At 43.2% G+C, this 23,380-nt stretch overlaps 1 protein-coding gene across 1 annotated transcript in view; it reads right to left on the reverse strand.

Moving 5' to 3' along the window:
• The window catches only part of cacna1ha (calcium channel, voltage-dependent, T type, alpha 1H subunit a), a 610,320-nt gene that overhangs the window by 118,578 nt on the left and 468,362 nt on the right, over positions 1–23,380 (reverse strand). The window contains exons 12-17 of the mRNA XM_078558934.1: positions 17,507–17,658; positions 16,143–16,328; positions 10,969–11,086; positions 10,221–10,376; positions 6,432–6,519; positions 6,125–6,333 (exon numbers count right to left, since the gene is read on the reverse strand). Coding sequence (XP_078415060.1) covers positions 6,125–6,333; positions 6,432–6,519; positions 10,221–10,376; positions 10,969–11,086; positions 16,143–16,328; positions 17,507–17,658 — 909 coding nt within the window. The remainder of the gene's footprint in view (positions 1–6,124; positions 6,334–6,431; positions 6,520–10,220; positions 10,377–10,968; positions 11,087–16,142; positions 16,329–17,506; positions 17,659–23,380) is intronic.

The following is a 23,380-nucleotide window of genomic DNA, read 5'->3' on the forward strand; positions in this document are numbered from 1 at the left end:
CTTTTCCCAGCTCCGGTTTCTGTAGACAGCAGGCTTAATGCACAAATACTGGAGACTTCTCACACTTCTGGTAGATCTTACAATGCCTTCCCTGACACATCACTCATTCTCCTTTACACATGTTCTCCCTTTTAATGTAAATTCTCGATTGTTCCCATATGTCTTTGGAACTTTACCTTTCTCATAATATAAATCTTCTCATGGTGTTAATATTGTCAGTAACCTTTGGGGGAAAAAATACACTGCTTGGCCTAGCTTCTGTGGCTAGGTGTAAACATCTTACCATCTCTTTGAAATTCAAACTGCCCTGATTTATCTAAAAATGCAAATTCTCCTCACCTTACATTCTAAGACTTCAGCCATGTTTCGCACTTCAAGCCTAGCTCCTTTTCTCCTTTTGATGAGTCAAAGCCTCCAGACCAGCTGTCTCCAATTCAATTAAACCACACACACGCGTGTGCACACACACACACACACAAACACAGAAACTGTCCAAACCCCAGTATTAACCTACTTTCACAATAAATCACAATAATATTATGAGAATTATTACACTTTCATGACACTGCTTGTCTTACAGATTGATGGTCGACACTTAAGTCTTGGTGGATAAGTAGCTACTGGGAACCTGGCATGTTCAGCATAAAGTATATTTTGGAGCTAATGGTTGGGGTGGAGCAAAGGGTTGTGCAGTTTCAGTTCACAGTTGTGCAACAGTGAAACCAAACAACCGTGGCAATAGGAAATTGTAGCCAGGAATGAAAATAATGCACATGGGATGGAATAAGATCCATAGTGACAGCAAAAGTGAGCACGAAAGAAAGAATGAGCAAAAAAATTAGCTGGTTAGGCAATCGAGAAAAAGCAAATCTGGGGAGAAGAAGGAGAAAAAGGAAATGTCAGCTACATGTTATGTAGACAAAATCTCATGGAAAGGACAGCAAATATAAAGTTGAGTGATGGTGGAAATAGGGAGAGAAATTGAGAGAGCGACTGTGGCAGATTGGAAGCTAATGCAATGTGTGCATAATCGACAGAAGCAAACAATGTGAAAAGGTGATGGTTTGGAGAAAATAACTAGTGAAAGAAATTTTAGAAGAAATAAATTAGGAAAATAGATTGAGGGAAAGAGAAAAGCATATTTTAGGGCAGCTTGTTTATTTTTCACTAACAGTAAAATAGAGAAATGATTTTAATGTTTAGAGACAATCAGAGGATGGTAAATTATACAGAATCAACTGGCTTATACATTGGAAAAATGGTTGTCTTTCATAGATGATTAAATGTGCATTTAATGCCACAGACCATTGAACATAATTTCCCCATCAGAGAGATCAATTGGATAGAATGAACTCCAAAAAAAGCAAAGATAAAAATTTATGCTTCCTTTCATTAACCAGCATGTTACATTCTCTAGTGCTTTGAAAAAGGGTTGATTGTTTAACGAGTGAGATTTGCATAATTTATGGGAAAGAAGGCACATTTGAATGTTCAAAATTAATCTACATTTTTCAGTCTTTAACGTATCAAATTATATGCTATGCTCACTATCATACAAGTAAAATATCATGTATGTACAGAAATACAATTCTGTGTCGCCTCCACGGTTTGTAAGTTGATCAACATGAGAAAATTTATCACTCATTACTATGGGTAGGTTAAATCATGTTTTACATACTATTATTCCATTACTGCATACCAAACAATGTGAGGCCTAAATTTGATAGCCCCTGAAAAAGGGTACAGGGATCATGATGTGCAATTAACCCATGTCTGTTGTTGTAATGCAGACAGAACACCAACCTTGTGCTGTCTGCTTATGTCAATGATTTCAGTGTCCAACCAGTACTAATTGCACTGTTGATTGCAGGACACATCAGAAGAAAACCAATATCATGAGCGGCCAACACCTTTAAAACTAGTTGAATACAAGGCCCACCGTGGTTAGAGCAGGTGTAAGTAACTCTGGCCTGGGAAACATTGACTAGTGGCACAACATAGTAGACAGTAAGCTCCAAGGTTTTCAGACATCATGCTGAAGGCCTTAGTAGAGGAGTTGGAAAGGAGGAGCGATATCCTATGTTTGCAGGGGCCAGAACTCCCACTATACATACTTAGAAAGCAGAAGGAGAAGATAGGGAAATGTCAAGAGGCAACCCCCGAGGGCCTGCACATAATGCCGCAAGAAGTGCAATGACCTCACACGAGTGGTCAAAATCAGTGCATGCATCTTCAAATACCAAATCCTATCAGTCGCACCACTAACTTAGACAGTGCTCAATTCACCATGCCCATTACTCACTTATTAACAATCTGTCAATCAGGACTCACACCTGACATTCAAAGGCTCCAACACAACTTCACACGCTTAGCATTACTGCAAGCCTCACACCCACACATCACAACTTGCACACACTGCCAACAATTCAACCATGACAGCCACATCAGCCAAACAGATTGCACAACACCAACTAATACACTTCCCAGTCTCTTGCAGGAGGAGGTGACACACAAGTGGAGGCAGCATGAGTTAACCAGAAGGGCACAGTTACATCTGCATGTCCTAGCTTCCAGTGAGGAAACTGTGCTGGCTATTACTGGGCCGCTCATTGCTGAAGCTGTGGCCAATGGCAGGCCTGAAACCACGAAGGATGATGATATATTGTCATTCCTAATCCTCTTTCTCACAGCCCACTTCACCACAGTTGCAGGGCAGGTCAGAGGCTAGGAATTCTGCGACAAGTAACTTACCTCCTCTCCAAAGCCTTTCCACCATCTACAAGGCACAAGTCAGGAGTGCGATGGAATATGCTCTGCTTGCCTGGGTATGCGCAGCTTCAACAACACTCAAAGAGCTCGATACCATCCAGAACAAAGCACCCCACTTGATCAGCACCTCACCCCCACCTTAAACATTCAGTGCCTCCATTTCTGGCGCTCAGTGATAACAGTGCATGCCATCTACAAGAGTCGCTGCAGCAACCCACCAAGGCTTCTTCAACAGCACCTTCCAAATCTGCGACCTCTACTGCCAAGAAGAACAGGGCAGCAGGGGCATGGGAACACCACCACCTGCATGATCTCCTCCAAACCACACACCAGCTTGACTTGGAAATCTATCACTGTTCCTTCATTGCCACTGGGTCAAAATCCTGGAACTCCCTCCGTAACACCACATTGGGTGTACCTACACCACATGGACTGCAGTGGTTCAGGAAAGAGGCTCACCACTACCTTCTCAAGAGTAATTAGCAATGAGCAATAAATGCTGAGCATGCCAGTAACGTCCGCATCTCATGAACAAATAAAACTTCCTCCGCACCTGCTACACTACTCCCTGTAGATTTTTGGAGCTTTAAACAGTATAGAAGGCACTTGAAGCAACAGCCAGAAGAACTCAATCAGCAACAGTGCTATGATCCAGATTTTCAGTCCCACTTCAGGTGCACAGAGACAGGAGAATTCCCAGCTCCGCGGACCTGACCTTTAAAAATGGTGGCCTAAACTTTCGATTTTCCATTCAGGGGCGGCGGGCTAGAACAGGAGTCGGGGTGGATGACCCCAGAATAGTGAGCGGTCAGAGGCTGGCCTGGCGTGGGTTAGATGGCTCAGGTGCAGATAAAAAGCCGACCTTCTGAGAGGCCCATTTGAGAGGTAGATCGTCAGTGCTGAAGTCCCTGCGCCCTGGAGGAGATGTCATTGTCCTGTCTGGTGAGTGTCCAAGCTGTAAATGTTTTGCCAACTGTTTACTGACCCTGGAACAGATGGCCCATAATTCTCTATGGGAGCATTGTCATTGTTGCTGTTGAATTAAAGGCCGGGGTTTTCTGTGCCTGCTGGCGTCGGGTGTGTTCGGTGGCATGAGCGGACAATACAGCAAGAAGGTCAAAAAGCGGTGTCAAGACATCATGAAACCAGTTTGCGATCGTCTATTCCACTCGCCAATAGTGGGCCGCATTTCCTGCCATCGGACGTCGGGAACCTCATTGTAATACATCTGCATATCATTTATAAGCCCAGCACGCCAGAATCATTCCCCCCGCGTCCCCAACTGAATTGCCCGTCCACGATGGCGTGATTGCACACCGATGTGTTTCGCAATAGCATATATAAGGTGTGCACTTGGCAGGCTGCGCTTTGAGGGCAACTCGGAGGTGAGTGCACAGTAATGTTGAAGAGCACTCGCCGAGGTTGCCTTTTGAACTTCAAGATTGATGCACATTTGGGGGAGGGGGAGGGGAATGGGCAAGGGCTGCCCTGCATTTGAAGGTAGTGCACAAGTACACGTGAGGGGCGCAGGGAAGCAGCCACGTATTAGGGAAACCTTATATAAAATGTCCATTCTTCTGCAGCTAAGACAGTTCAGGCACAGCCACATTGATACGTTTGGAATCAGGCCTCTAGCTTCTCTGCCCACTCAACCAAAGCAGTGGCATCAAAGTGCCACCAAGTGCTCCAGACCTTTTCATCCCTCGGACACAGACTGCAAAGTAATGAGCATTTTAGTGGACTGCGGAACAGTTGGAAGACTGGGCATGTTGTAGAATCTCCTTGCTAAAGCTGGCTGTGGAGCAATCACTGGTGGGTTGATGGGTTAATGCCTCATACATTCAGCCAAGGGATTACACGTTTGCCTGCTTACAGTTTACACTTCAACTTCAAGGCCAAAGGTATGTGCTTATGGATTCAGTGCAGGAAAAGATTCGATCACCTGCTGCATTCAGGAAGATGAGACCAGCTTGGCACATCCACACAGGGCTCTAAGAGAAGGGTCACATCTGCATGCTGCAGATAAGATGAGAGACAGGCACCAAGAACATTGAAATGTTCTGGCACAGAAAGAGGCCATTCAGCCCATCGTGTCTGCGCCAGATGAAAAAACTAGCTGCCCATTCTAATCCCACCTTCCAGCACCCAGCCCATAGCCTTGTAGGTTGTAGCACGTCAGGTGCAGATCCAGGCACGTACCTCTGTTTCAGCTTTAAGGCTTGCATGTGTACACAGCTCGTGTAAGTGCATACAGAACACATGTGAATGAGCATTGTGATGCAGTGTTACAGATGCAGTGAACAGAAATATTCCTCCATGCGTTATATAAACTCATGTTGTCATTGCAGGCCAAAAGGGTGAAAACACCCAGACTAGGGGTCAGCCTAGCTAAGACACATCGTCTTGTGGAACAGATGGCTATGGGGGTTGTCAGCGTGCCTGAACAGCTATTTGTTGGTGGTGGTGAATCGCTGTTAACAGGTGATAAAGGCATTGTTAAAATCGCAGATCGGAGGCTGGGAATTCTGCAGAGACTAACTCACTTCCGCACTCCCGAAAGCCTGTCCATCATCTACAAGGCACAAGTCAGGAGTATGATGAAATACTCTCCACTTGCCTTGGATGAGTGCAGCTCCAACTACACTCAAGAAGCTCAATACCATCCAGGACAAAGCAGCCCGCTTGATTGGCACCCTGCCCACCACCTTAAACGCTCACTACCTCCATCGCCGACTCATAGTGGTAGCTGTGTGTACCATCTATAAGACGCACTGCTGCAACTCACCAAGGCTCCTCCAACATCATCTTCCAAACCCACGATTTCTACCACCCAGAAGGACAAGGGCAGCAGATGCATGGGAACACCACAAGCATTGAGCACTACTGGCAACAAATCTGTATTACACAACCTCACCAATATGGTGCTCAGTGCAATTTGTCCTTCAAGTGCGTGGGCCTCATACACCATTTGGAGCTCCAGGGACACTTATAGTCCCCAAAAAACAGGCATAAATAATCCCAATTTCTCACCCTGAGTGTTTTACAGCAATGGTTGTTTAAATCCTTGTTGAAAATTTACTCAAAGCTGTCATTTTATTGTTTGTTCAAAATGTTTCCTTCAATTGACAAACTATTGAGAGCAAATTGTAAGTTAAAGAAAATTAAAATGTGTATTTTTTCAGAGATTCTGCTTGGCGGAAATTCAGTGCAGTGTCTCTGAAAACTTACCCCGAGGTGACTTGATGAGCATCCAATAACACATGTAATAAATATTTTCTGACAGTAGTATTTAGAAATACACCTACACAAGTGCCAAAAAGTAAATATGTAAATGTTGTGCAACTCAGCAGCTTACCAAAGACCTCTGGTCATAATTCATAGGATCAATGGAAGCACTGCTGCCCCTTCTGGACTCTAAGTAAGTATGAACTGAATCCATATATGGTGAACTCTTTGGTGTAGGCATGGGCGTAGCAGCAGTACGCATGATAATAGGTGGTGGTATACTGCTTCGCGAATCCAAATGTCCATTTGATGTCATGACAACCGAATACATTTTTAATTCTGCAGAAGGTAGAACAGGTATTAATAGAAAGGCAGCAATTCTGAAAGGGAGGTTTCTCGATATATAATCAGTAACAGCTATTCTTAGTCACTCTCACCGGAAGAATGATCTTTAAATCGTTCACACTCATCTTCAAAATTAGCAGATGTTTTTTCTTCATCTGTATCTGATCTGTTGGCATCACCCTGAAATATTAATTTAATACACAAAGATAAGTGCTGATAATAAGAAGCAACTTGTAGAATCTGTTATATTAAGGTTAGAAAAACAAAATGGGTTAATGCTTCATATATTCAGCCAAGAGATTACACGTTTACCTGCTTACGGTTTACACTTCAACTTCAAGGCCAAAGGTTTCAAACATTTGAACCAGGAAATATGAAGAAATAGCTATTTTATCAATGCCTACTCTTGAAAGTGCCAGCTAAGTAAAATGTACAAACATAGGAACAGGAATAAGGCATTCAGCCCTCAAGCATGCTCTGCCATTCAATTGGAGTATGCAAATTTGCACCTTAGCTCCATCTAACAGCCTTAGTTCCTTAAAACTTGCCTAACAAAATTCTAGCAACCTCAGTTGCAAAATTTTTCATTGACGTTAACCACAACAGGTTTTTAGGGAAGAGAATTCCAAAATTCTGCCTCCCTTTGTGTGAAAATGTGCTTCCTGATATAAACCCTACGTGACCAAGCTCTAATTTTAAGGTCTTTCCTCCTTGTTCTGGACTTCCCCCGCAGAGGAAACAGTTTGTCTCTATCTACCTTATCAAATGCTTTAATCCTTAAAAACCTCAATTAGATCACCCCCTAGTCTTCCACAGTCAATGCAAGACAGGCCTATGCAATCTGTTCTCACAATGTAACCCCTTTAACCCCAGCATAATCCAATCCTCACTGGTTGCAGGTGTGGTGCTGGAGGATTGGAGGACTGTTAACATTGGCCAGAATATTGCCGTCGATGTGCGGGGGCGGGCCCGACACGCTAACGCGCAAAATGATGGGCGACGACGGTGGGCGTGTGTCCCGACGTCTTTGCGCGTCATTTAGATATTACGTTCGGTGGATGCGCAGCAGAACTGTCAATGGCCTATTAAGGCTATTAAAAAAACAATTAAAGTAGTTAGCAACGCTGCCAGTCCAACCTTAAGGTTGGCGGGCAGGCGAAGAGCCCAGGCGGCCTTCGCGTTTTTTAGGAAACCTCATCCACGGGCGGGATGAGGTTTCCTGAAGGTTTTATAAAATTATTAATTAATTTTTCACAATTCACAAACATGTCCTAGCTCATGTGACAGTGTCACATGAGGGGATATGTTTAAATAATTTTTAACTTTATTATTTACAAACTTTTATTGTGTACTTAATCTCCCTGAGGCAGCTCCATGCCTCAGAGAGGTCGCTGCGTGCAAAAGAGTGCAGGCCCCGACTCTCCCTCCTCCCCCGTCCGCACAAGTACCAGCCATGTGCCACGCTGTGCAGGCCTTAATCGGCCAGCCCACGTAAAATGGCAGCGCCCAGCCCTCCCGACATAGGTAAGTTTCTGGCCATTGTATATTTGTTTAAAAATGGAGTGAGGGATAGACCGAATAATTACAGGCCAGTCATTCTAACCTCATAAGTGGGCGAATTACTGGAACCAATTCTGAGAGACAGGATAAACTGTCAAGGACAGTCAGCATGGGTTTGTTAAGGGAAGATCATGTCTGATTAACTTGACTGAATTTTTTTAGACGGTAACAGGAAGGATTGATGAAGGTAGTGCAATTGATGTGGTCTACATAGATTTTAGCAAGGCTTTTGACAAGGTCCTACATGACAGAGTGTTTAAAAAAATAAAGCCCATGGGATCCAGGGGAATGTTGCAAGCTGGATACAATATTGACTCAATGGCAGGAAACAAAGGGTAATGGTTGACATGTGGTTTTGCAACTGGAAGGCAGTTTTCAGCAGGGTTCCACAGGGCTTTTTGTGGTATATATCAATGACTTGGATTTAAATGTAGAGGGTATGATTGTAAAGAATATATCTTTTTATTTCTGTTGGACTGTTGTAAAGAACCTATCTTTTTATTTCTGTTGGACTGTGGATTAAAATTACAATGGCTGCAGTTTGAAGGACATGTCCACTGGAACAGTGTGAGGGATATATACAAGGTTGCTGTCCTGGAACAGAGTGTGCCATGAAAGGCAGGATGGTGCCAAGGAGAAATGGGGAACTGCCTGGCAATAACTTTTAATTAGTTCCTGACCAGGTGACCACGTTTTGTGTGAGAGCAGTGCAGCAGAATAGCTTCTAGCCTGAAAGGAAAAAGACCTAAAACCTCTTGCTCCTGTGTGCGTAAGATTCCAGTAATTCCACAATAATAGCTAGCTGGCTTTTTCTCCTCATATCTCTATAACCTGCTCTCTCTGTGAAAAACCCTGTCAAGAGACAAAGGGGAAAATCACTGTTAGAGATATTGAAAGGTATGAATTCAACCAGTGAGCTAAAGACTGAAAGTGCTGGAAGACCACCTTGTGTCATCAACAAAGAACTGAAAGGAATTTGGGAGACATCAATCAAAATCAACCCATCGAATCCTGTACTTGGGAATTTGTGCTATTGAACTGTTTTATTTCACCCTTAGAATCCATGCTTTTGTGTGTCTTATGTGTCTTGTATGTGTGTGTATAGGGATTTAAGAAGGGGTAGAGTTCAGGTTATAGTGTTAGAAATTAGCAGTTCATATTTCTTTCTTTTGCCACTGGTTAATAATAATTTGTTCAATAAACAGTTATTTACTTATTAAGTTGACAAACCTGGTACTTGTATTCTGTTAACCTAAACTTTTCACATTTGTCACGGCTAGAGGAGCAGTGGGGCTTGATACTGCAGCGCACTATCCCCAGTGAGTCGTGACATGATCAAGAAGTTTGCAGACAACACAAAAATTGGCTGCATGGTTGATAGTGAGAAGGGTGGCTGGCGGGTAGAAAAGTTGCAAATGGAATTCAACCTGGAGAAGTGTGAGGTGATGTATTTGGTCAAACAAGGCAAAGAAATGTACAGTTAAATGGGAGGATACTGAAAGGTGTAGAGGAAGCGAGGGATCTTGCAATGTATGTCCACAGATCCACAGGTCTATAACGTGGTTAAGAAAGCATACGGAATACTTTCCTTTATCAGCCGTAGCATAGAATATAAGAGCAGGGAGGTTATGCTGGAGCTCTACAAAATACTAGTTAGGCCACAACTTGAGCACTATGTGCAGTTCTGGTCACCTCATTGCAGAGGCGGTACAGAGGATGTTTACTAGGAGTGGAAAATTGCAGCTATGAGGAAAGATTGGATAGACTGGGGTTTTTTTTCCACAGAACAGAGGTGGCTGAGGGGAGATTTGATTACAAGGTTATGAGGGGCCTGATAGAGTGGATGTGAAGGACCTATTTCCCTGAGCATAGAGGTCAGTGACTTTGGGGCATAGATTTAAAGTGATTGGTAGAATGGTTAGAGGGGAGATGAGGAAAATATTTTCACCCAGAGGGAGGTAGGGGTCTGGAACTCTGCCTGAAAGCGTAGTAAAGGCAGAAACCTTCAACTCAGTTAAGAGGTGACTGAAATCCCGTAACCTTCAGGGCTATGGACCAAATGCTTTCATTAAGGAGGTAGGGGGTATAGTGGACACGAAGGTGGGGAGTTGGGGGGCGTGGGAAAGGAGAGGTAGAATGAGGAAGCAAGAACAGAGAACTGAAGATATGACTGAAAAGGGCTTTCAGGGAGGTTTTTGAAAGAAGGAGACAAGGCAGCGGCCATTGATGGATTGGGGGAGAATACAGGAATAGAAGACACAAAGAAAAGATGAGGGGGAGACCATACAATGACTGAAAACAAAGTCTACGACACAACTTACCTCTGCTTGGAAGCCTTCCACAAGAATAGCAACCAGTAAGTTGAAAAGTACATAGTTGCCAAAAATCATTAATGCCACAAAGTAGAGGGCAGCCCAAGGTGAGGTGGAGGCCATTCCATTATACAGGACTACATTCCAATCCTCCTGTGTAAGGATCTAAAGGACAAAGAACTTGACATTACCAGTTCATCATGAAGCTATGGAGACTTGTCCATATCCTTACTCCAGATTCCTTCCTTCCTTCCTCTTTTGGCTTTTCCCATGTTGCGTGGGGTCGCCACAATGCTGATTGATCACTTTCATATTCACCATCATTGTTTTGGATTTGGCAGGTGGTTTTACAGCCAGATGCACTTCCTGCCGCTAACCCTCTCCATTTTTCTGGGCTGGGGACTGGCACTGATACATGCTGGCTTGTATTCTTACTCCAGATTGCCAATACAAAATGTAATGGTGCTGGGCGAATGGTAAAGGCACATACAGTTCAAAAACATTACACCAGATTCTCAGAGACCCATATGGTTACAAATGCAATATTAAATGAGTAGGTAAAATAAATTATGGCAAAACTATGTACACTAATTAAAAAATGAAATATATATATTGCCAACTGTAAGCAGCGGCAATCAAACAACATGCTATATTTTCTTCACAAAAAGATTGCTACTTTAAAGAAAAATATATCATTTATCCCATTATTACTTGCAATATAGCAGCAGCAGCTTTTGCTTTCATGGGGTAGCCTCACCTGAAACACAGTGACAATTGCCCACAATAAAGAATCAAAATTCTTTCTGTCTGGGATTGTGTCTCCATTCTCAGTCTTCAAGCTGAATTTACATCCAAACAGGTGCATGCCCAGAATACTGTGGGTCAAACCAGAATAACCTTTACAAAATTAGGAATAACATAACAGATGTGCCAGCCAGCAGCACATCATCACTAACAACCAGGATGCTTTTAAAATAAGTCTTACATCGCTAAGAACACAGAATTAAACCTCTTTTTTTTTTAAAAGTCAACTCTCCTGCAACTTCAGGAGATTTAAGGCGAATGGCAAAAGAAGCAATAACGATGTGAGGAAGAACTTTTTTACCCAACGAGTGGTTAGGATCTGGAATGCGCTGCCTGAGAATGTGGTGGAAGCAGATTCAATCAAGGCTTCCAAAGAAGAACCAGATAATTATCGGAGGAGAAAAATAATTGCAGGGAAATGGGGTAAAGGTGGGTGAGTGGGACTGGGTGAGTTTCTCTTAGAGAGCCAGGGCAGATACGACAGGCCTCCTTCTGTGCTGTAACAATTCTATGGGCAGAATCATCCCAGATTTACACTGTGTGGTAGTGGGCACAAACAAAGTCATTTTACCTGCTGGCTGCAATGGCGGGCTTTTGCACCGTATCACCCCCTCCCGGTGCGTCCTGCCTCATTAATAATGAATTCGCGGGAAACACTCCGGATTGCTGGCGGGCGGGCTCAGATTTACCGGCCACGCCGTGACTTCAACACTTCTTCACTCCGGGTGCCATATTCAAAGCGCACCAGAGCGCAGCCTACTTCATGTCGACAGACCAGGACTGCATCGGGTGACAGATGGCCCCGAAAGCAAAGAAGACGGCAGCCCCCAAACTTAGTAACACCTATCTGGGGCACCTGCTGGATGCAGTGGAAGCCCACTGCGATGTCCTCTACCCCTGCTCTGGCCGCAGGAGGTCCACCAGAGTCACCAATCTAGCCTGGGAGGCGGTGGCAGTGGCAGTCAGCAACACCCAGAGCACAGAGGAGGTCAGCTATCCAGAGCAGCAAGAGGATGAATGGTCTCAGCCATTCCGCCAGGGTACGTCAACCACCTCATCACTCTCAACACACACTCCCAAACCCATCACACATCCACAGGGATCTCACACCAAAAGGGACAACACCATTAATTCTCACACACACCATCACATCTCCATCAGGCTCATACCCTCTGGAACTTGTGTCCTTATCCCGTCCATGGCTCTGTTCGCCACACAAACATCCCACACAGTGCCATGTGTCCTGCTCATACTCTCTCCATCTGTTTTCATGCAGGAGAAGCTGGCTCACAACAGCAGGGAGAGGTCCCAGATTGGAGGTGGTGTGGCTCACATTAGGCCCCTCACTCACTTTGAGGAGTGTGCCATCGTGCTGACTGGTGAGAATATGAAACCTGCCTGCGTGACGGTGAGGTCGGTGATGAACACCCATGTGAGGATCCTGCACTATGTCATCCCTCTCTCAATGCAACTGTGAGAACCCTCTCTCTCCTGTTTTTAACTCTGCTGCCATGCACTAATTATCTCTACTTTGGTTCACAGGGAGCTCTGCCAAGCGATTGATGCCCTCAGCCAGCCAGTCCCTCAGCTCAGTCCACGTCCTCACCTCCAGCCTATAGGACATCTCCTCCATTGAACAGCTGGGAATAAGCAGCTTGGGAGACCCGCCACAGTGCTTACCCACACCCTCCACCAGGGCAGAGACACACACCTCAGTAGGACCTAGATCTAGAGCAGGCTTGGGTTCACAATCTGGTGGTCACCGCACGGACGCGTGTTTGCAGCAGGAGGAGGCAGGTTCAGCTGAGCCTGCTGGCACTAGAAGGCCTGCTGGGGAAGAGGCATCTGATAGGTCCAAGTCATTTGACGAGCCTCTGGATTCGGCCTTCCAACTCATTGTGGAGAGTCAGCAGGAGGCTGGAAAACATCACGCAGAGCTATTGCAAGCCATCTGCAGAGTGGCATGCAAGTCAGAGGAGTGCGTCCGCCTGCTCTCTAATGCAGCTGTGCCCACATGTGTGTGTATGGAGGTCTCCATGGGGAGGATGGTGGATTCCATGAAGATTCTGGTTCAGCAGAACACAGAGATGCATGCAGACCTGCACTCCATCGCGGTAGCCACGTGAGTTCCTGCAGTGGCAACTCGAGACATCCCTTGAGGTGCTCCTTCCCCTCAAGGAGTCAGGCCAAGGCCCACGGGCACCCGAAGGTAGGAGGAGCAGCAGCTGGACACCCCTGGGTCATCCACTCAGTAACCTTAGAGGCTGTCCTCTCCCTCCGAGTCCCCTGTGCCTGTGATCCCCTCAACCTCGTCCACTGTCACCGCAGAGGGAGCAGCTGGCCCACAGGAGGGCAGCCAAAGAAAGCTGAGGCTCTCAAGGCCTCGGATCTTCAGAGGACACATGCCAAAGCCATCAGAAGTGCTAGGGCTGACCATTACACAGGCTGTCTCCACCCCTGCTGTGGATATCAGGGCAGTGTGTAGAAGAAGTGGCAGGCCTAAAAAAGTTAAGAAATTCTGATCACTCGTGGTTGCACGGGTGAACACATTTTGTCACTTTATAATCTCAAAATATATTACTTTCACTGATTAATGTGTAACAATGTCTTTCAGCTTCATTGACAGGCTTCGCGAGTCCTCCCACAGCATTGCCCCCCCACTAGCAGTTCAGCTGCATGCAGCTGGACCACGAGTGATTCTGGATGGAAACTGTGTGTGTGGGGCAGGGCCTTTCAGAGCCTCGTGCAAGCACTCTCCCACGCATGCAGAGCCTTCATCCATCGCACTCATCTTACTGTCCTAAGCATTGTCAATGCTGCCTGCTGGGTTTCTCTTTCAGTTGTCCATCTGAGCTGACCTGTATCTCTGTGCCCGTCCAACCTGAGGCTCCACTCACTTTTGATTTTGATAACCATGGTAGTAGAGAAGTATACTGTTAGCTCCCCATCCTTTCCCTTCCCCCAGTCGCCCATGTCCTTTACCCATCACTGTTAACCCTCCGGCATCATCTTCCACCTCCCCACCATCACCTATCAACCCGAACCCTTTTCTTTCCAGGATGTCCAGGATGCACAGAACGTGCATGTTCCCTACCTTCCTGAGAATCCCACCCCCATCCACGATGACCTCCCCGATCTCCTCCTTCCCACACCCCGGGTCTGTGACTGCCTCTGAGTCTCCACTAACCACCCACGCCATCCCTCCTACTGCTACTGAAGCACCCACACCCTCCCACCCTACTGGTTCCCTCTGCCCCCTCTCATTCTCACCCCATAAGAAGAACATAAGAACTAGGAGCAGGAGTAGGCAACTCAGCCTCTCGAGCCTGCCCCGCCATTCAGTGGCTGATCTCATTTCGGTCTCAACTCCAATTTCCCGCCCTCTCCCCATAGCCTTTCAACCTGTTACTATCTCCTCTCATCCTTCTAAACTCTAGCGAGTATAGGCCTAAACTGCTCAAACTCTCCTCATAAGACAAGCCCTGCATCTCTGGAATCAATCTAGTGAACCTCCTCTGAACCGCCTCCAATGCAACTACATCCTTCCACAAGTAAGGGGACCAAAACTGTGCACAGTACTCCAGGTGCGGTCTCACCAATGCCCTGTACAGTTGCAACAACACTTCCCTATTTTTATACCCTATTCCTTTAGCAATAAATGCCAAAATTCCATTTGCCTTCCTTATTACCTGCTGTATCTACATACTAGCTTTCAGCGATTCATGCATGAGGACACCCAGATCCCTCTTCACTGAAGCATTCTGAAGTTTCTCGCCATTTAAATAATAAATTTAAATAATCCCCTCCTACCACACCCACCCTCAGTTCGCTCCTCAGGAAGCAGTCATTGACTCCACAGACTCCTCTCTTGTATATTCACCTGGACATACCCCCACTTTCTCCCTCCTCCATCATTACTCCCTCCGCCACCTGGACACCTTCTCCCCTCTGAACTTCCTCCTCTGCCCGGATACCTTCCCCCTCTGAACTTCCCCCCCTCGAACTGCCTCCCTCATACCTACCTCCTCACTTGCTCAGTTCTCCCTGTTACTCCCGCCTCCCCACCACTCCTCCTCCTTCCCAACCTCACCTCCTCCCAACACCTTTGTTCTCTCCCCCCGACTTCCCACCCCTGACAACTTCATACCCCCGCTCTCAACCTCAACCCCGCTGGTACACCTTCCTCTCCCAGTCACACCTAGGCCTTCCTCTCCCCCACCCCCGTCGCCGACCATCCATAGCAGCCCATGGCCATGATGTTCTGAAGCAGACCCGAATCATCAATGGAGATCTCCCACCTTCCATGAGCTGCTTCGTGGTGGAGCCAAGTCCATAAGAATCCACCCAGGGTCTGGTAGCTGTGGGGCTCCTGCATCTTCTTCTTCTACTCAGGTGTCTGTGACCTGAGCAAGGCCCTAACTGTAAGCTCCGACTTCTGCACGTCGCACTTGTCCAGGTCTGTTCTGGGCCAGCGTGTTTTCCCACCAGCATAACAGTAAATCTGGGGTGGGTGGACGATTCCGGTCGGGCCTTACTTTGCATCCCATTCCTGGGATGAAAATCGGGTTCTCACCGGCTTCCAACGGGATTCGCATTCCACCATGGCGGACACCATCGACGGTCTTGCTGCGATTTCACGACGGCATGAAACTGATTTTGTGGCCTTCTCACCATATTGTTACTCCCCCACCCACCTTCCATGACATCTGCCGTCAATGGGGCCAGGCGATTCCGGCCAATGATTCAAGAAGGAGCTGGACTTTCTTGACCAGGACAAAGATTACATCACATCTTTACAGAAAGGGTTGATGATCTATGTGATTTCCTGAGGGCATCGGAGAAGAATTTTCCTTGAACAACTTTTTCCTTATTGGCCCTGGGATTTCTTCCCTCTTCCAGTAAATTGCATGACTACAGTCGGGAGTGGGGTTGGACAGGGTTGGGCAGTTAAGGGAGCGTCTTCTCATGATGCTCCAGCCATCATGAGTGTGGGTCAGGCGCAATGGACCAGCTGGTCCTCTCCCGTCTGTCATTTTCATATGTTGCACGGTGAGTAAAATTAAATTAGCTACGCTGCAATAAAACATATTATGCTGAATTACCATGCAAATGAGTTTTCATAATCACCTGAAGATAAATATGAAGAGCATGAGCAGCATGCAGAATGTCGCCACATTGTCCATGGTTTTCATCAGAACCACCAGCTGGCGTCGCAGTGCAGGCAGGAAACGGACCAGCTTCAAAACTCGGAGCAGCCGGAATGTTCTCAGCACTGAAAGGCCACCATCAGACTGACCGATAATTTCCCACACACTAACAATAAACAAGAAAATTATGTTTATCGCCTTATTTTTAGGATGTGCAGGAGGACCAGTCTCTCTGAAAGACTTTTTTTTAAGCTTGCTCTCAGATTAGTAATTCTTAAAGTTGATTGCTAACTTCTCCATGCTCAGAGGGCTGGCTCAGGAGATTTATAATATTATTGCATTTCTTCACATGGCTGTGACTGATCTTCATATGAAACAGCATAAAAGCAACTTATGAAAAACTAGTGGATCCAGGCATGAGGAAATTGTCAATGAATAAATACAACTCAACAGTAAAAATAGCCTCAAACAATCAAATTTAAATATTTTAGGATTGAAATTGCACTATTCAAATATGAACAAATTAATTAATCTGTTTAAAATAAACACAACAACGCTTTCTCTAAAATAGCAGATGAGGGAATCTCATATAAATGCCTTTGGTAATCATATCACACTGGATGATTTTGGCCGACTAATGAAAAAATGTATCGGGACAATATTTTCAACTTGTGATTAGTCCTCGTTCCCATCTTTAGATTTCAAACTTTCTATCAAGTCTCATTTGGTTCCCATTCTACTGCAGGAAGCTGCAGTCAGATGAGGGTCCTGGGCTGAGAGACTGGAGAGCCTAAATGCAAAGAACTAGGCTTGAAACCAAAGAGAAAGTCGGTCCAGGGATGAACAGTGTCTGAGAGGGAGCAAATCCAGATGCAGGTGTTTAGACCAGCTAAGCTTCCTCCTTCTAGGGGGTTGCGTAAGCTGTCAACTTACTCCAAAGACAGAGTGAGTAAGGAAGTCTACAACCAGGAACAGTGAGTGGGCACACCTATCAAGCATAACTACTTCTCAATTTCATGTGCGGCAGCACTCAGGGTACCTTGAATCATATGATCAGTTCCATGCTGTAACTCAGGTTTCTTATTTGGTTTTCTGTTCTGGTCACATGTTAGTAGAAAGGATCTACTATTACATCTGAAGATTGGCCCTCTTTCTTTTTTTAAGCCTTTCACAGTTAGTTGGTTACACTGCTAAGTCCCGTATGGGGACAGAGATTGGAAAAATTTTAATGGCTGATGAGTTGCTCCAAACTCCAATTTTCAAGCTACAGCAAAGTGTTTTCATCAAACAAATAGAAGTTCAAACATATGCCACAAAAAAAAGAAACAAGTATTGTAAGCCTACCTGATAATGACAACAATTCCATCAAAGATGTTGTATGGATTCTTAATATAACCAAAAATACCAAATGCGAGAAGTTTAAGAATCATTTCCAGGGCAAACATGCTGGTAAATACAATGTTGCTGATCTCCAGGGCATTGGTAAGCTCTTCAGGCTGTGAAAAGATTTGAAATTCCCTGTGAGCAAATCAATAACATATTTTCATCGATGAATGCTAAAATCACATTCATGAATAAATGGTGTAATAATTTAATTTAAAAACAAACTAACCTTGTATTTCTTTGAGTAAAGAAGGTTAAGGGATGATAGAATTGAAATGCTTAAGATGGTTAACACATTTGATTGGGTAGATAGAGAGAAACTATTTATTCTGGTCAGGGAGCCCAGAACAAAGGTGGCATCATCTTAAAATTAGGATAAGGCAATCCAGGGGTGAATTCAGGAAGCACCTCTTCACACAAAGAGTAGTGAAGATTTGGAACTCTCCCCCCAAAAAGCTGTTGAGACTGGGTCAATTTAAAATTTCAAAACTGAGAAAGATAATTTTTTATTAGGCAAGGGTATTAAGTGTTATGGAAACAAAATGGGTAAATGGCATTGTAATGCAGTTCAGCCATGATCTAACAGGGTCAAGGGGCAGAATGGCCTACTCCTGTTCCTATGTTCCTAAAGCAATCAGCATTATTCCAGTACCTGAAGTTATTAACACTGAAAAATATGTATTTTTCAAAATGAAACATTTTCAGGAGTTATTTAAGAGTGTACCACTTAATGACATCTACAATAATGTGACTGCCTATAAAATTGACACAAGCAAATGCCATTTCAACAGATAAAATTTTGACAATTTCAAATTTCACAAGAATAAATTCAGCCTTTAGCTTGGAAACCTGTTGGACAACATGAGTGTGAAGGATGCAATTAATACCTTAAGGGCTCCTGTCCATTGCTGGATAAGAATTCATTGTAAAGCTGTATAAAACTTTACACTCTTCCCCTTCTCACATAACATGATTTTTGATCATGAAGATGTTGAGATGACCTGCTCTCAGAATGCCACTCAAGTTGTTACTGGAGTGCGTAGAAAGGCTGGGTGGGATGACTGTCCCTCCAATTTCCTCCCTCTTCCTTTGATAACCAGCTAGGTTGGGGATTCACCCCAATAACTGGGAGATTCACCTCAACAAATGGATAGATTCCCTTCCTCCTATAGCTGGGTTGTTTATGAAACATCTGCTTGAAACAGAAGTCTGGGCTTCAAAGAGCTTAGGAGCTCCACACCACATGCAAAGACAGATTAAACATAAAGAATAATTGAACAATCAATATGCATTAGATGCCAAACTTTAATAGACTCTCCTTACTTCAACTATTTTCCTGTTGCTATTCTTACTTTTGGGATGGGAAGGGGAAACTATAATCAGCACGAGCGTTCACACAGGACCTTGTCCTTAAGCAATGAACACACTCTTCATGTCAACACTATAGTTGGGTTAAGCAAGCATCATTATGAAATGACACCAGCCAAGTTCATATGACGATGTTGTTATGGCAGGCATGTTAAATGATGGTAAATGCCAAGCTGCTAAAATCCCAGAGGGAATCTTGAAGCAGCTGCCACAACTATTTGCAATTTGTATGTACTTCAAGATACGGGCTTTGAATTCATTAAAATGAAAGCCGCCAAGGCTTAGAGGTTTTTTCAAAACTAAATTAAACCTTTATTAATAAAAGAAAAGATTGTAAGCCCATACATATGTCTACAACTTATTGCTATAATAACTTCTAAATCCTCTAATTAATCTAGCTCCCAGTTACACTTCCGTTAAGGCAACAGTAAAACACATAGATTTAAACAGATCCAGGCAAAGCACACACTCTAGACAATCAAATTCAAAGTGAGTTTTTCTCAGCTTCGGTTTATTGTAGACAGCCGCTTGAGGCTTAGATGCTGGAGGCTTTTCACATTTGTTAAATCTTAAAATGCCTGCCCTTACACACAGCCTTCTCTCCTTTATACATATTTTCCCCTTTGAATGCAAATTCCCATTGTTTCACTCTGTCTTTGGACTTTACTTCTAATAATAAGAATCTATCATAGTACTAATTTTGCCAGTAATCTTTGGGAAAAATAAGCACACTGTTTCTCTACTTCTTCTGGCTAGGTGAAACATTTCACCTCCCATTTTGAATTCAAGCTACCCTGGTTTATTTAAAAATGCAAAAGTTCCCTTTAAACCTCACATTCTAAAACTTCACCTATGTTTACCTATTTAGCATTCCAAACCTAGCTTCTCTTCTTACATCAAAGCCTTCAGACCAGCTGTCTCTAATTCAATTAGGTCCCCCACACACAGACACACACACACATAGACACAGACCCCACTATTACTCTACAATAAATTCTAAATAACATTATGAAAATTATTATAGTTTCCTGACAATGTGGAGATTTGAAAGATTCACTGAGGAACCATGAGTATCAACAAAATTTTAAAATGGTCCAATGATGCACCTGCTCATAAACCGACACAAAGTGCACTACCATAAGAAAATAAACAAAGAATAAAACTTTTAATCATCTTAAGGGAATTACTGTGATGACTGGTAGAGTAATAATTTAAGCGCAACCTCCTGAATCAAAAATCTATATAGCTCATCAGATTATTTTACAAGCAGCCTTTTCACATCAGCACAAAGCAGAAGAACAAAGTTGACTATGATTAAACATGACTCAGAGGCATTACATTTTAAAATTAGTGTGTGTGATTCTGGTAAGCATTACCAGTGCTTCTTGATACATTTGTCAGGCATCACATTTGTTCTATGACATGAATAATGCCTTTTATGTCAACATATACACATATATAAGAAAACAGATATCGGTGTGCTTGACAAATTTAAACATTTAGATGACGCTGATAAATTTCTTAGGCTCTCATATGAACCTTTCAATATGTCGTTGTTTTCTAACATATTTCAGTCTGTGTTAAATGTTATGCTGTATTTATCAAACAAGAGCAGAATATTGAAATCTGCTGGCACACCTCGCCCAATAGTATCAGTACTATTCTCAAATTCCAGCTAATTCTTTGACCCAAAGGTTTCTGATGATTGCTGGAATGCCCACGATGGACAAAATCAGCACTTGAATGCAACACTTAAAAGTTGATGGGATATTTCTTGCTTTGCAACAGCACAAAAACTGACTTATAGAGGGGCCGGGCAGGGTAACTCTTATAACATAACATCCAAAAATAATGAGGGCTCCTGTTTTCCTGTGTCTATTGATACTTAACAGATGGAGCTATTCATATTCCATTCATGTGTACCTGGCACTTTTCAATGGTAAACTGCAAAAAGTTAAAACACAACTTTTATATTTTTATGTAGCAAAAGTTCATTTCTAGGCTGCATAAATTCAATAGAGACTTAGGTTTCTATTCCTTCCTGGCTTCACATTAATAAAAGCTTTGCAGTTGGTGGAATGTATAGAGACTAAACTTGTTAATATAACTGTATTATAACTGGGGAGTTAAGGGCTAAGAGTTAAACACTAGAACTTAGTGCTCACTTGCCTGACCAGGCTTAATCTCAATTACGAAAAATATATTAAAAAATATGCCCCCAAAGGTTGAAACTGCTGTACCATTTTATCACAAGTGAAGTAACAAATGGGATAACCATCGTATTTTATAGTTATGCAATCCCATGATTGTGTCACAAGACTGGTACTTCTGAACACTAGTGAGACGCTAATCACAAACTTGAAAATAAGATGTTATCTGTCAGGTGAGAAAAAGAGCTTCTCCATTATACTGGATATTAGTTTTAGAAGCCTTCATTTAAAATCGACTGGAAGGCTCCATGTTTTGTGGTAGATGGGAATGATGTCACCAATTGCACAGGCAAAACACAAAAGAGTTTATAAATAGCTTGAAGTGCTGAAATTGAAAGCGAGTCTCATCTTCTCACCAGGTACTCGTTAGTTGCAACATATAATTTTTAATCCAAAAATGGAACCTTTGCTTTGACAATTAGTCACTCAAAGTGATAAACACTGGCTACGTTGTCAACACAGTGTTCATTTGAACAGAGAACGCGTGGTGAAATCTCAAAGGAAAAGGGGCATCATCAGTCACTATAGATTGAGGAACATTAATCATCACATGACAGGTGATGCAGTATATGTAGGATACATGATAACAAAGAGTAGAAAGAGCACTACTAGCTAAAGGTCAAAGTGAGCAACCCAGCCCAGAGTCCCCGAAAACCTGGATATAATTTAAATTCCTTACAGGTTTTAGCATGAAATCTGTGGGAGCATTTTCCAGTTCTCATAACTTTTGTATCAATAAAGCTAATGTCAGTTGTCAATAATAATTAAAATTGTAGCAAACTGCTCACATGGAAGCTGTAAACCAAATTTAAGTTTCATTTGCTGAACAAGTAACAAATTAATTATAAATTTTCAAAATTAATTTAAATTTACAAAGAATAGAGGAAGTAGAACAGAAATTCAAACTCCAATCCTAAAGTGAGCAAAAATTTCATCAACTCAGATTGGTTGTTTTGTACAGATTTCAATAAAGGATGAAGGCAACACCAATATAGAATGGCAGAATATTTCACTGCTCATATGTTTACCTTATCATTACTACGTATTATCCAAATTATAACAAACAAATTGCTAATAAATTATTTTATATATTTTAGTCTGGGATATCCAAACTCCAACAAATTCTAGAAAAAATTCACAAAAGTCACGTCATATTCCAACCTTTATAACTTTCTTCGAAACAGGCATGGGAGAGCAACTTGCCTCAGGCAGGCAAGGGGTCTACGATACATTGAAAAATTGCAGCCTGATGATGTCATTGGCATTTTAATGCAATATTAACCCTCAAAATTGGGAGGCTTGCACGGGCCAACTCCAACAGCCACATCATGGAAGGGGATGTCAAAGTCTCCAAGCTAAGTACTTAAAATGCGCTTTCTAAGGGTTCATTGAGAGTATGGAGGAACAGAAGAGTGCTCCCAAAGGCTCTACAGGGAGTCCTTGGGCTTTGCAGTCTTAACCAACCCAAATTTAAGACTCTGAACAAGTAACAAATTAATTATTAACTTTCAAAATTAATTTAAATTTACAAAGAATAGAGGAAGCAGAACAGAAATTAAAACTCCAATCCTAAAGAGAGCAAAAATTTCATCAAAAAAATAAACCTCCCAGCAACAGCAGACTCTGGGGAACCTTGGATCTCAGCACTAATTTCATGCCCAGGAGCATCCTAGGGCTTCTGCCCACAATTCCTAATGTCACTCCCACCAGATTTTGGGTGGGAGACCATGATGAATTATATAAAAATAAAGTACAGGAGTTAAAAAGGTCTAAGCCTCTTTGTGAGATGCTTCTCTCCCAGCCCTTATCACCATTCTCTCTGAAAGCTCATCAAGTTAAAATCTACCCAATAGGGTTCCTTGTATTCAACAGAAACCTGTCTGATTCCTTCTAACATGATCATGTGGGACAAATCCCAATGTTATATCTCAGTTCCTAAAAAATTCAATTCACAAACAGTTAATAATACGGCTGTATAGGGTGCTAAAGAGAGAACTAAAAGCCTAAAATAAATCCATTTCATGCATGAACGATGCAAGTTAAACCAGATTGTCTAAAATAAAATCCAAATGTATTTTTGCAGCTTCATTAAACTGTGTCAAATAAACAAAGAGGCATTGCACTATCAGAATGAGTGCCCCAATAAAACTTGTCACCCATATTCACCCACTATTTGTCCAAATTATGCAAAACATGTCATACCCAACTAGTTGCAACTTCCCATGTTACATATTGCATACCTCATTACATGTGCCAG

This window comes from Cetorhinus maximus, chromosome 15 (assembly GCF_964194155.1).
Source record: "Cetorhinus maximus chromosome 15, sCetMax3.hap1.1, whole genome shotgun sequence".
NCBI classification, from domain to species: domain Eukaryota; kingdom Metazoa; phylum Chordata; class Chondrichthyes; order Lamniformes; family Cetorhinidae; genus Cetorhinus; species Cetorhinus maximus.